This window comes from Aulonocara sp. 'chitande type north' Nkhata Bay, linkage group LG1 (genome assembly GCF_057382095.1).
Source record: "Aulonocara sp. 'chitande type north' Nkhata Bay isolate Kocher_YH1m ecotype deep benthic linkage group LG1, A_spYH_male_GT1.1, whole genome shotgun sequence".
Lineage (NCBI taxonomy): Eukaryota > Metazoa > Chordata > Actinopteri > Cichliformes > Cichlidae > Aulonocara > Aulonocara sp. 'chitande type north' Nkhata Bay.
In genome coordinates, this window is record NC_141344.1 from 22,352,149 (window position 1) to 22,366,224 (window position 14,076).

Below are 14,076 nucleotides of genomic sequence, written 5' to 3' on the forward strand. Positions count from 1 at the left end.
TGTCACCTAATAAGACTGAAAGATGTTCTCTACCTGGGATGCTGTTTCTTGGGTTGAGCTTTTTAAACAATTGCTTAAATCATGGCTTTTCCCACTATTTCCACATGTACTGTTTGCTCTTCCTGTCATATAGAGCGAAGCTAGCGAGCGTTCCTGCGAAGCTCAATTTAGCATCAATTGCTAGTTTTGTTGCTAGTATTGTTATTTCCACCTTTAGCTAAAACAGTTTTCTTGCATATTTTGCAAGAAAACATTTTGCTTTGTTAGAAGTTGTTGAAGTAGCTTCGTGGTTAGGTGTTAAATCTCCGCTGGGCTCTCGCTCTCAGACATGCCCGGGTTTGTCTCATTGTTGTGGCGCTAGGAAATTTAAATGCATGGCCTTCCTATAGCAATGATATCACAATATGACATTTTTATCACACATAAACATTTATACCAGCGTTATCACTGGCGATAAGATGTGGCACGGCCCTACTTAAAACAATAATCAAAGAATGTTTTTTAATATAAATAACATTACTTACTGGATGAGGTAATCTGTTAATCTTAGTGGTATTGTTAATCTGTGGACATGAGGGAGATTCTCTATTTTGGGCTGAAGTCTCATGTAATATTTATCCATTTCACCTCTCTCTACATTTAGTGCCTGATGTGTCTGAGTATTTCTTTACTTTTCGTGCTGTAAGATCCCGTCATTGTCTGTTCGCACTGGAGGGAACACTTTGAGTTTAGCTCCATGAGTGCACTCCAGCCTGTTTGTGAGTTTCTCTGTATTCCTCCAGAGGCAGTGAAAAGTGAAACTAACATCTGTCTGAACAGACAGAGAGACTGAGTCTAATCCACTGCCTTGCACAGCTAAAGATATCACACTAAATTCCTGCAGTATAGCTGAAAGTATAGTAAAAAAGTCCACAAAAAAAACCCAAATTGGGCTCAGAGGAAAATCGCTTTTTAAAGAGTTTGGTTTCAGCAAAATGCTTTGAAAAATAAACTTGCAATAGGGAGCTTACTGCAATAGGGCGTATTGCATTACCTCTTATTTTAACAACGCTGAGTATTTCAGAGCTCTGGCTTTCTCCAATAGTCCAGCATGTCTGTCAGCATAATAGGGGATTCCTAATTGGCCGCAGGTGTGAACGTGAGCAGGAATGTTTGTCTGTCTCTGTGTCACCTGTTTTCCAATATTTGGGAGTTTTATAAGGTGCCAAATATAAGTGACAGGTCCAGATTGCAGTCAGGTCAGTTTATCACCCCGACTCTTGTGCTGCAGAGCCGTTCTCCTGTTTAAATCTACAGAATTTGGCACCGTCTTGCTCACATTCACATACACAAGGTGTCATTTGGATGTCAGCATATATATTGTTTGTTCTTTAATGTCTCATTAATTAACAGCATAAACGAAAGACCACAGAGGAGGTTCGTGGATGTTGTGAAGGAGGACATGGAGAGAATTGGTGTGAGAGCAGGGCGATATGACCAAAAAACTGTAACAGTGCAAATTCCTTGCTGACAATTTAACCAAAAGGCATTTCCAGTGGAAATTGGCCGACATAACCATCAGCATAACCATGTATAACATCCACAAAACTTAAAAAGAGGTTACACACACACAATACGGTAATATTATGTTGAAGCACAGTACGTATCACTCCGTGAGGCGCCTGCCTAATATAGCCATAACGCTCCGACAATCCATCAAGCGGGTTCGTAGCTTAGCAAAGTTGTACTAAAACATTTGACAGATTTTCGAGCGCCGTGTACCACATAAAATCATTTCGAGGTCAGTAAACACAACCAGAATTCATACATAAGGCACACGGGATTATAAGGGGCTAGAGCTGGGCGATATGAGATTTTTTCATATCACGATATGATTTTTTCATTTCAGTCGATAACGATATATATCACGATATAAGCCAAATAACTATATTTGTAAGATTTAAATGTGCCGTTGCTCACAAGTAAAATGTGAAATAATCAGCAGCTTGTTTTGATTTAAATATTTATTTCTCATAACAAGTTCAACAGGGTAGATGTACTTAAGGAACATGAGACTTTTTCAGATAAATAAAGGCAAATATTGCAAACTACACAAAAGGCAGCCGCTAAAGCGTTTAAGTTTCAAAATAGAACAAACAAAACAGACTAAATTGTCAATTCCACTTAGAAACAAAATATTAATTCTAAAAATAAATCTTAGTTTGTTTTACAGAAGAACAGACAAAACTGACTAACTTTTGTCAAAATCAAATAAACTGAGAACTAAAATGAAATTCTCAATCTCTCCTTGTTGTATAACTGAGCTTTTCAAACAGTTTTAACAGTTACTTTAGTCTGACAAAAGCCGAATGACGAATTAGCGCTTCCAGTCAGAGACTGAGGCTACGTCCACGCGTACACGGGTATTTTTGAAAACGGAGATTTTCCGTTTTCGTTTTAAAAAATAATCCCGTCCACACATAAAGGCAGAAATGAAGGAAAACGCTGCTATGAACATGCCAAAGCAGCAGGTGGCGCTAGATTCCTAACCGTGCAGAAATGTTGGCCAATCAGAAGTCTAGAAGCCTCGGTGGGAAAAAGTAAACAAAGCTGGGGCATAGAAGCAGAACCGAGTCGTATGTGTGGAGGGACAGTAACTGTGTGTATATGTAAGCATTTAAACACTGCAGAGAGTAGAATTAACAGTATTGTAGAAATTCATTTCACCGAAACAATAACGTGGCGCACAGTGTGACGCATGCACCAGTTTATTGTATTTCCAGACTTGCTTTCGGCACAATTTACAGTGCACGCTACTCTGTTTTTTGTCAGACTTGAAATAGCCGAAATACCTTCACACTACGGAACTTCTATGGCTCTTCCGTTCGACAATCTCTCCGGCATTGGAACCATCATCTGTTTTCTCTTCGGTCACGCTCGGTTGATTTTTCTAGTCGGCACACTCATTTCCTCCATTACCCGCTGGCTACTTCCCAAACAAACACACGTGCGGCTTGGTACTTGTGCTGTACGTAACAAGTCACGCGACGTGACGCTGCGGCTGTGATTGGTTCGGCTCTGCGCTACTTAATTTGGATTGGCTGACCTTTTTTTTTTTTTTTTTTTTTTAAGAGGACAAGAGCGGCGAGGTCTATCGCGATAGCTTAATTTCTCTATCGAGTAAAAGTTATATCGCGATACATATCGTTATCGTTCTATCGCCCAGCTCTATAAGGGGCACTGTCGATTTTCACAAAAATCAAAGGATTGATTTTAAGTGTGCCGTATTTTCCAAACAGCACGGTAATAACGACGGCCCGCTAGCATGCTCTACCAAAAATAGTGCTTTGTTGTGTATCTGACGGACGAAAGCTAAACCAGTTCCACACCACTGAAGTTGCAGCATTTTTACAAACCAATTCTGGTTCATTCGTTTCATTTAACGATCCACTTTCGCTCTTCTCATTCTGCGTCGCCACCATGTGCGTAAGTAAACAAAGGCACTGCGCATGCACGTTTTACCCATATTCTATCGTGATATTTCATTTTCTTATCGTTGCCCAAAATTACACCGGTATTACCGTGAACGGTATGATATAGCCCAGCCCTAATCCTAAATAAGCTCCTACCCAGAGGAGGCAGCAGCATTTCCTGGTAGTTCATGTGCATGTGCTTGTTTTCCTGTGTATGCCAAAGTCTCAATTCCTATTTTCGGATGAAGTGTGTTTACTGGCAGTGGTTTTCAGAAGTATTTCTAAGCCCATGTAGTGATTTCCAGCAGAGAACTGTGTCTAGAGTTTCTGTTTTGTTTTTTTCAAAGATCACGACCATTCATTATTGGTTTTTGGCCTTGCCCCTTGTGTGCAGTGATTTCTCCAGCTTCTCGTAATCTTTTAATAATATTGTGAGCCAGAAATGATGTGTTTCAGTGTGGCAAACACCCAATCCATCTTTCCTCAATCTCTCTGTGCACAATCCAAAGACCATTCACAGCCAACATGACTAATAATGCGTGATCATCATATAAATTAAAAGTCTGTTTTCCATGTTATGTCATATCATTGCTAATATGCTGATGTGTTTTCAGTAATCTGTTGAATCTACGGGTGATGTATGAATCTTGGTAACATCTGCATGAAGCTGCTGCCTTGTCTGAACCACATAACGATAATGAGCTATATTAAAATAATAAAAGTCAAATGTTGTAAGAAAAATTCAGTTTGCATTAGTTATGTCCTCATTGTGAGTTCTGCTTTATTGCCAGCAATTAATTATTATGATTGTCATTATTTAATGTGACTTTAGTCTCAGATGCTGAAAGCCTTTAAAAAAAGGCAAAAGTTTAAAAGTTAAACTGGATTTTCTTCAGCGGGAAGATCAAATATAAGCAGGCAGGAGGGTGAGCAACTTTACTTAATACAAACATTGTTTTTTTTTAATTCCAGGCTTTTCAGGAAGTCACGTTAATCACTTTTACTACATTTATCCAGCTTGCATATAATATACTGCTAAGAATGCACAGGCAGACATGTGTAAGGTCTAAGTCTAAACATGGTAGTGTGACCACAGCAGACCCACATCAGCAACAGCTGCTGTTGCAAAGTTATGTAAGTGCAGTGAAACATTGAGCAGTTCTCTTGTCCTCATGGATTCTCTGTTATATCTTTCCTCGACCTCAAAAAGTATTTGACTGCGACTCCAGCCTTTTCTTGCTCCTGTTCCAACTTTCCTGAAACACGTTGTTGGCATCAAACCCAATATTACCACGTAGTTTTATTTTAAATCACTGCATATGTTGTTTTTGTAAAAGCTCCTGTAGGCTCCTCCCTTACATTTTTTATTTGGCAGATGTTTTACGCTGGAAACTCTTCCTGATGCAACCCCAAATGGATTCGTGTCTCCTCCCATATTTTCTTTGTACTTGCTCTAAATTAATCATATCAAATAGCACATCAAAGCAAACTATGGTGGTCTGGTTTTGTTGAAATTTATTTACAGGATACCAGCTGCTGTTGGAAGCAGCGTTGTGCCTCAGCTGCAAGCGTGAACTTGTTCATCTTCTGCTACTTCTAGTATTCTGTATAGTTTTTATATTTGTGCTCTGTTTTTACAGTTTTTGTGAAGCAGAAAATCAACAAGCTTACATTTTCTGACTTTCAGCATGTATGTTATCTATTGATTATAGTTCAATTACTGCAAAAATAAAAACAATTGTAAAAAAAAAATGGCCCTATTCAAGGTATGTTACATTTTTATAAAGTCTCCTCACAGATTTCGGAAAGCACTGCTATAATGGATTTAGATGAAACAATGATGAGTCCATTAGGGATGCAGGACTGACAAGTCTTACAGTCTCTATTACATCATAAATTGTATGCTCTCGTACATGACTCAAAAATAAAGCTGCGGAAGGTCTTTCAAAGTTTTCTTTAGAAATTGGCTGCTCTTTCATTTTCAGTCCAGTCCCTGTACCTGACCATTTTCAAAAATGTGTTTGTTTTTTAGTCACTAAACACTGACCAATGAATTATTCAATCATAAAAAGAGTCTCTGTCTGAAGGGTTGAACCAGTGTTGTGGCTACATATAACAGACAACTTAGCAAAGAACTTATTTTAAATTGTATCTTTAGGCAAATTGTTACCAGCAGCCTGTCGCAAAAAAAGCTTCATTTGTCAGGATGGCAAGGATCCCAAACACACTGCCATTACAGTAAAAGCATATCTGGTAAGAGGAACACGATCAGTCGTGGATAGTGAAAGCTTGGACCTTAATATTATTGAATCAGTCTAGGAAAGTAGAGCTTTGAATGTCCTTCAAGAAACCTGGAGAACTATTCCTGAAGACTACTTAAAGGATTTACAAGAAAGCTCGGCTAAGAGAGTTTAGGCTGTGTTGAAGAACAAAGGTGATGACTTTCAAGCTCATTAGAGTTGTAAAGACTCTTTTTTTTTTTTTACCGTATGTGCTTTATTTCTGTGTTTATTTGCACACGTTTCAATAAATTACTTAACCTTTTTCTCATTTTCTTTGCATAATATAAAGAAATGGCTCAGGACTTTTGCACAGTATTATATCTTGCCCAAATAATAAAACAATTTTATTTTATGTAAATAGACATCATATTCATATGAACATAAAATGCAGTGCCATGTAAGCACTAATACCTCAAATCCTTGAGCCACATAGTTCCAGTTTCTGTTACCCTGTGATGTCATCTATTAGTGTAGGATTAGCAGAATGACCTACAGGTTGTAAACCAGCACACAGATACAGGCCCTATCAGCGCTCCTCATTCTTAGAAGTGTGTTGTTAAAACCAAAGAGCTTCATACGCTTTGTGTGTAAATGAAATCCCCTTGTGAAAGTAACACTGGGATTACAGTGACAGAGACTGAGCTCTGTACGTGCGTTCTAGCTGTTAGTAAATACAAAGATGAATCAGGTGCAGGTCGCATATAGAAAAGGCAAACCTTGAAGATGAAGTGCAGATAAAATGGCTTTCCTCGAGTTCACATTGTGTTAATGATAATTATCTAATGCTGGCATGATAAGACGTTAAACTGAGATACTGAATATGGAGAAAACTGCCCTCTAACACAGCCTATAAAAAAAGAAGAATTCTACCTGATTTAATACCTAATTTAAATTTGGGTGAGTTTCCTCTTTAGTGTCATCACCTTGGGAAGCGCTTCCAGCACAGATGCTATTTTTAGATCTCTATTTTTAGATTTCTGTCTGAAGGTCCAGTTCAGACCAATTGCACCAGGGTCTCCGGCTCACACTGGATCTACTCCAGTATGTCAAAATAATCACAAATATGACAGATAGGACTGGTGATGATTGAAGATTGTGCTGGTGTGTCCAAAAAAACTAGCTGGCATGCACCCAAATTCACCCAGTCTATTACAATATATTACAGTAGAACGCAATGTACAGTTTGACCCTTGGGATGAATTTAAAGCACGTTGTTGACATTAAAAACATTATTTTTTAAAAATCACGAGCTTCCTCCTGGTCACTCTCCTGACCAGCTGTCCCACCTGCAGGGTTGGAGAATGTGAGCTCTTCCACTAAAAACTGCTTGGTCTCTTTGTCGTTACTCTAATAACCTGGGATCACTGAGAAGAAAGCTGAGTTAGTTCGTCACAGATATTTGCCATAATGTAATCACAGAGGTACAGAAGTGGTCATGAAAACCTTGTGGAGTGATGTGGAAGTAGCAGCCACACTGGTAGCCGTAGGTGCAGAAAGACATGACTTTGAAGAAGAGATCAGCCAAATTTAACTCCCCCCCCCCCCCACCTGCAAAACACTATGTTAGCATTATCATCATTAGCATTATCATCGTCGGTATGTTAGCATGCGTTGGTTAGCATTTAGCTTCAATCATCTATGTGCACTAAAGGAAACGTCAAAGACCTGCTACTAAGATTTTAGAATCTCAACTCTTGTTAAGAAGTATGTTTTCAAAGTTGTTTAACGCATTTGCTAAAGAATTGGAGGAAAATAAAATCTATTAGCTTGGTCACCTTTTATCCATTTTTAAAGGATCAACAGGATAGCAGGACATGATGTCTACTGAGGTCTCAAGGCTGACATTAGTATTCAGCTCAGACACTGTGAAGCTATCGATATGCATTCTTTTTTTTATCCTGTTCCATATTAAAACAGAGTTGGAGCTGCAGAAAAGGGAACACAAAAAACACAATATATTCTATTTAGCTAATTACACTTGAAAGTGTTCCTCAGATTTCACCCCCTAAATGTGAGGCTATAACTGAGCCTTCTGTTAATAGACTCATCTTGAAATCCAAATCCTTTGCTGGACAAAAACAAGCAAAAACAACTTTTATTGACAGTTTCAGGTCTAAATGCAAGTGCAAAGTGCTTAATGTGCATGGATTAAGGCCTTCTGATACACAACACACCACAAATAAATCGTGCTAAAATTACCACAAAGCGTGTGTTTTCAGAAACTACTATGGCTTTTGCTTCAAAGTTGGCAGTGAGGAGACTAGCTGGGAACAAATACCATCATATAAGAGGCTTAATGAGCTTTAGAAAGGAGCAGCCAGATGTATTGACAGTATAGGCATATAATAAAGTGCTCTGTCATGTATGTTATGTAGCCATGTTGCCGTTGGTTAAGAAATAAGAATAAGAAATATTAGTCAAATATATGTGGTTAGGTTTTTTTATATGTTTGAATGGCATACAAATTATTACCAGGAAATCAGTCTTTAGTTTAAACGAGCCTTCAGAGGGATTGGATGGCTTTGAGCGCAGCATGTGTAGCATGTGGTGCCACCGTCTTTTGTTTTTACTTCTGCTTGGTAACTATAAAAACAGGCTGGCTATTAAAATGCTCAATAGACAGCGGAAACCCCTAATCATGCTCCTGCCGTCCTCATGCTCAGAAAGACTGACAGCCTGTCAGTAGGTTTATTTTTTTTTTTCCTTGACACTGTCATGTGTTGTCAACTTTAACACATGACAGTATAATACTTTGGTACGAGCATCTGATTGATGACTTGTCATTACGATACATTTGAAGTGCAACAAATAGCCCAGTGTTTGTTTTAAAAGGCCTCTACTGCAGAGCCGAGATGGCTTAGATCTTAAAATGACTTAAATGCACTGTGTTATTGTGTATTTAAGAAATATATTCGTAAACACCATTATGAAAGCAGATAATTGGTCAGTTTGCTGGTCTGAAGCATTCAAGCGTGTGTAAACACAAAGCCACAGAGAAACGATATCAGCAGTGATCTTCAGTTGTCATCAGTTATCATTAATCATTAGTTATTATTAATCTCTGGTGCTGTGAAGCCAGCCACCCCTCCCTGAGCCTGGTTCTGCCTGAGGTTTCTTCCTGTAAAAAGGGACTTCCCACTGTTGCCAAAACGCTTGCCAATAGGGGGTCGTGTGATTGTAATCAGAAGGTTGCCGGTCTGAGCCCCGGCTTGGACAGTCTCGGTCGTTGTGTCCTTGGGCAAGACACTTCACCCGTTGCCTACTGGTGGTGGTCAGAGGGCCCGGTGGCGCCAGTGTCCGGCAGCCTCGCCTCTGTCAGTGCGCCCCAGGGTGGCTGTGGCTCCATTATTTATGAAGCGCCTTGAGGCGACTTTTGTTGTGATTTGGCGCTATATAAATAAAATTGAATTGAATTGAATTCAATGTAGCTTGCCATCACCAGTGTGTGAATGTGTGTGTGAATGGGTGGATGACTGGATGTGTAAAGCGCTTTGGGGTCCCTAGGGACTAGTAAAGCGCTATACAAATACAGGCCATTTACCATTTGTATAAATAAAACTTGGATTAAACTGAATCAATCTGGGAAGGATTCTGAGAACAATTTGAAGTCTGTCATTCTACAGTGAGAATGATTTTTCACAAATGGAAAACATTCAAGACCGTCACCAATCTTTCCAGGAGTTGACGTGCCAGCAAATTCACTCCAAGGTCAGAAAAAATCAAAGAGCTAGATCTCAGACTCTACAGGCCTCAGTTGGCTTGTTAAATGTTAAAATCCATCACATTAAAATTAGAAAAAGACTGAACGACGAGCTTCTTCGCTCTAAAAAGGCCATGGCAGCACAGCTTTGGTTTGCAAGGAGAGCAAAGTGCAAATGCACACCTGCACACCACAACTCCTCTGCACACTAAAGCTATTGCCACTAAAGGTGGTTTTAAAAGCTACTGAATCATGAGGGGTACTTAGTTTTTCTCACACTGCTTCTGCACTTTGGCTTAGTTTTTGTTAAATAAGTAATGAAATGTGATATGTCACTGAGCTTGTCTTAAAGTAATTTTAAATTTTGTAAGGACCAGATTATTGTTTTATGATGTCTTAACATGTTAAACCTTTGAACTGACAGAGTGTTCTTTCTCTCTACCATGACTGTATCTTTATATCCTTTTCCTTGTAAACCATGTATGTAGGTGGTGTTTTTAAAAAGTATTTATTCCTTTGAAGAATTTGAAATAACTTAAACAATTGTATTCTGTTAACATTTTAAGGCGTGATTGAGGAAACAATCAAAATTGCAGTGACTTATTTTTCCAGGCAGTTCACCTTAAAAGACCTTTGCAGCCAAGCATGTAAGAAGCAAAGCGTCTTCATTGTGGCTTAATAATAGAAGACAAGTGGATGCTGCCTACCTAGTGCCCATCTGCAGGCTACCCGCTGACATTCAGCCCAATTATTCACACTTGCTTAAATGGCACTACAGCCAACAGGAGAAGATGTCCTTTAAAAAGTAAAGACAGCAAGAGGAAAGTTATGTCACTTTGATGCTTCAGGCATTTTTATGTTTTCCCTCAGATACAGCAGTGCTGTCTGCTAGCATGTGTGTTTTTTGTGGCTAGCTCTTGGGAGAAATCATCTTCATTGTGAGCGCTGTTGTTTTTAATATATGTAGCTACATTAAGTGTTTGAGCCCACGAGCAATGCATTATGGGAAACATTCAAGATTTTGGCAGATTTTGTCCCCAGAAATGTTAAATATGAGTGTAACAGGTGAATTCAAGTGAGACGTATGCGTGTGTTCATTTTCTCAATTTATAGCTATTTTCTCAAAGTTTTGAATGAGTAAGTTTAAATGCTGAGATACCTAGCTTGAAATTTTGAGATAATAACCAGAAATATTGACTTACAGATGGCATAAAATAAAACCAGGGGCAGAAAGGATCTTCCAAAGATTTCAACTAACTTTTGTAGATTTTTGGATTTTTATCAACTAAATGCAGTTTGGTGCTGAGTAGATACACTACATTTCCAAAAATAGAGTTGATTTGATGAATGTGAAACTTAACCCCACTGACTCTTTACTGACTATTTCTTGACTTTTCATTGACTTTCTGTGTCTCTGTTGCAGGGTGACCCCGGCAGATGGAGAGTTATCCCCCTCAGGTGCTCCTGGATGTTTAGATGAGCCTACAGGTGCTACTGGTGGCGCTGGTGCTATGGCTATGCCTGCCACATCCACTCTCTCGTTGCCTATGAGCCAAGGTAAACCTTCCCTGCGTCGCATCAAAGGCCGCATTCACCGCAGCAAGAGCCTGGACAGCCTCGATCTGCTTGACTCCAATGTAAGGCCCATGCACAGCTTCACTCTAACTTAACTTGTACAGAAATAGGAGGAGAACTGGTGATAGATAGTAACAGCCCGACAACTGACCACGTTTAGGAGTTTGAGTCTTATAGGAAATGTGCTGTGTGTATAGAATAAAAGTGCGAATGAGGGAATGTGACTTGCAATGTGCTTTGAGTGGTTAATAAGATGAGGAACTTGCTTTTAAGCAAACTCCATTTTAACAGAAACAGAGATGTTGAAGGGAAATGATTTATTGTAGTTTCAATGCAAACTAAAGGCCCAAGAGATATCCTAATGATTTCATTCAGATTGAAGCCACAGCGTTAATACACACACACACACACACACACACACAGAGGCTGACCTTCGGTTATGTAATATTTCTGTGGTTTTCAGATGAGCACAGTTTAACACTTTCCATATGTCTCTCTCTATGACTGGTTTATTCTCATGAAAAGTATTAATCTGATAAATGATTGGGTAAGCTGCTTGGACTTAAAAACCCTTCCTATCTCTGGGATTGTCTATTGAGCTGAGAATGGCGTTTGGCCCACTCTCACCGCTGGTTAACTCGAGTGTACTTGTGTGTGTTTGCTAGGGTGTGTGCGTGTGTGTGTAGGCAGTTTGGTATTTGGGAAAGAAACCAACGGTTTATGATGTTAACAAATGCCAACCTGCTACTAATGCATGCTGGGTAAGGCTGTGGTCACACAGATAAAGATCTCCTTCCCTGCACGGTGCTACTGTATGTCTTTCTTTTCCCTCTACTACTGTCTTTGTGTCTTGACCCTCTGTAGATGTCTCCCCTAATAAATGTTCGCAGCGTGATGTTTCCTCATCTGCACCCGACCTTCCTCTCCATGCTGACAGTCTGCAGTGTGTGTGTGTGCGTGTTTGTGTGTACACATGTGCATGCTTGCTTTACTTGTTCAGGGCATCAGCCGGCCTTAATTGAGAGTTGCCCGGTGTCTCTGTGCACAGAGCCTTTGTTCTTCACAACTGGGACTCATTAAGATTACGTTCAAGAGAGGCGGCATTTGCAGCTTGCACAAGTTAATCCATTTTTGATGTGAAGGTGGGTTGAAGGATGAGAGAAAAAGTCACAGGGTGGAGGTGACAGTCAGGAACATGCTCCGAGATGACACAGCACAGCATCGGTCTGAACGATGCAGCAAACGCACACAAACACACACTTACGACCGCTTTTGTCTGTTTGATTGACTGCTGGCATGAGGTCTCCTGTCAGTTTCTAATTTTGAGACAGAGGCGAAAATATCTCATAGATTTTTAAAGCAACCTTGAGTGCCCTGCTGCATAATACTTGGCAGTGAGCCGTCTGGTCTAACTCAGAGGATTTTTTTTTCCTACCTTGCAGACGTGATTGAAGTAAGACCAGAGGTGGGTTGCACTGGAGCTGTAGAGGCAGATGGTCAATGAAAGTTAGATGTGACTTTGCTGTTGTATCATCGAAGAAAACAAAAACGTGCAGCACTCACGGCAGAGCTTTGGTTGAGTGGGAAATGAGCCGTGCAACTACAGCAGTGCTGTTGCCAAGGATAAAAACAGGGCTGAAAGATTTAAGGAAAAAAGATATATAAGTAGGCATATATTAATTCTTTTATCGACAGTAATGTGCTTTCCTTGTCCTTCCTTTTTATTAAACCCTTTTGACTGGTTTCAGAAGGGCTTAGGGTGGAAAAGGTGATGCTTGGTCTATTGGTTGTTTTTGCTAGTGTGAAATACAAAAGCGCTTTTTCTTTGCTTGAATCAGAATTTTTTTTAAATAAGACTGCCACCAATCTCAAGGGTAGAAGTTGTTTATATACCAGCAAACCCAACTTCAGCAACCTTACAAATGTTGCTGCCGTTTAGTTTTTTGTTTTCTATTTTCTTTTATGTCCAAAGTAACGTATTTGTTTTGTAGAAATCCTTCTGCAAGAACTTGAGATGTCGCTAGTTTCCGGAAACTAGTGAGCTAACTTCCTGCTAATTTCCTGCTAACTTCTAACTCTTTTAAACTTCGTCTTTTACATTGATGCCTGGATGTTAAAATTTACTGTAACACCCACTGAACATTTTAATGTAGAGTAAGGGTAGTGTGGTTATATTAAATATAAGGCAAAGAGAGAACTTTAAGGAATTCTAAAGTGACCATCAAAACCATGAAAAAATATTGCTGTAAACAGTTTATTTTGCGACACAATGAAACAAATGATAGCGTAATATGAAACGATAGACGTTTTCATATCGTAACAAACTGTTTATCTGTCCTATAGGTAATATGTATAAATATTAGCAGCACTGGCATGAATGTACATTAAAAAAAGATTAGAATTTTGTGTCACATCAAATTGAAAAAGAAAAAAACATTGCTTCAGTTTCACGAACTTTTCACTTTTGTTCTGGCACAAGTCCTGCACTTCCTAATCTGTCAGCTAGCGCTCAATTTGTAACATGCGCCGATGTGACTCCTGCAGGAAGTATTTTAGGCATCAGTGTAGGGAAGCCAGAGTTGCTCTGAGACTCAGAGTCAAAGCGATGCTTCACAGTCTTGTCTTTAAAGACCATCCATCAGCAAAGATAGTCTTCAAACACAGCCTTGAGAAAACCTGTGATTTAAAGCAAGCCTTCCTTTCTTTATTTATTTGTGTTTATTTTTTCAAGCTTACGTTCTAACTGAAACATAATAAAAGTAAATCTCAATACTTTACATTTTGCATTAAATATATAGACGCTGCAGACTATCCATTTCATCTCACTTGCTCCTCGCTCCATGTATCAGAGCATGTTACACAAATACATTTTCTCCCGTTCGCTTGCCCTGCTGTGGACCTCCGCATGACGTCCATGAATGTAAATTCGTAGCATGAATAATAGATGGAAGAAATGATCCACGTCGTAATGTAGCGTTTTCTTTCTTTCAGTTGCAGCTATTTTTGCACATTAAAAAAATCAGCTCAGTGAGGACTACAGAGAGGAGAAGCTGAAAAAACTGTGGTT

At 39.4% G+C, this 14,076-nt stretch overlaps 1 protein-coding gene across 11 annotated transcripts in view; it reads left to right on the forward strand.

Moving 5' to 3' along the window:
* Positions 1-14,076, forward strand: part of tjp1a (tight junction protein 1a) — a 106,235-nt gene that overhangs the window by 14,703 nt on the left and 77,456 nt on the right. For all 11 annotated transcript variants that reach the window (XM_086288507.1, XM_086288499.1, XM_086288534.1 and 8 more), the window contains exon 2: positions 10,858-11,071. In XM_086288507.1, the coding sequence (XP_086144633.1) occupies positions 10,858-11,071 (214 nt within the window). The remainder of the gene's footprint in view (positions 1-10,857; positions 11,072-14,076) is intronic.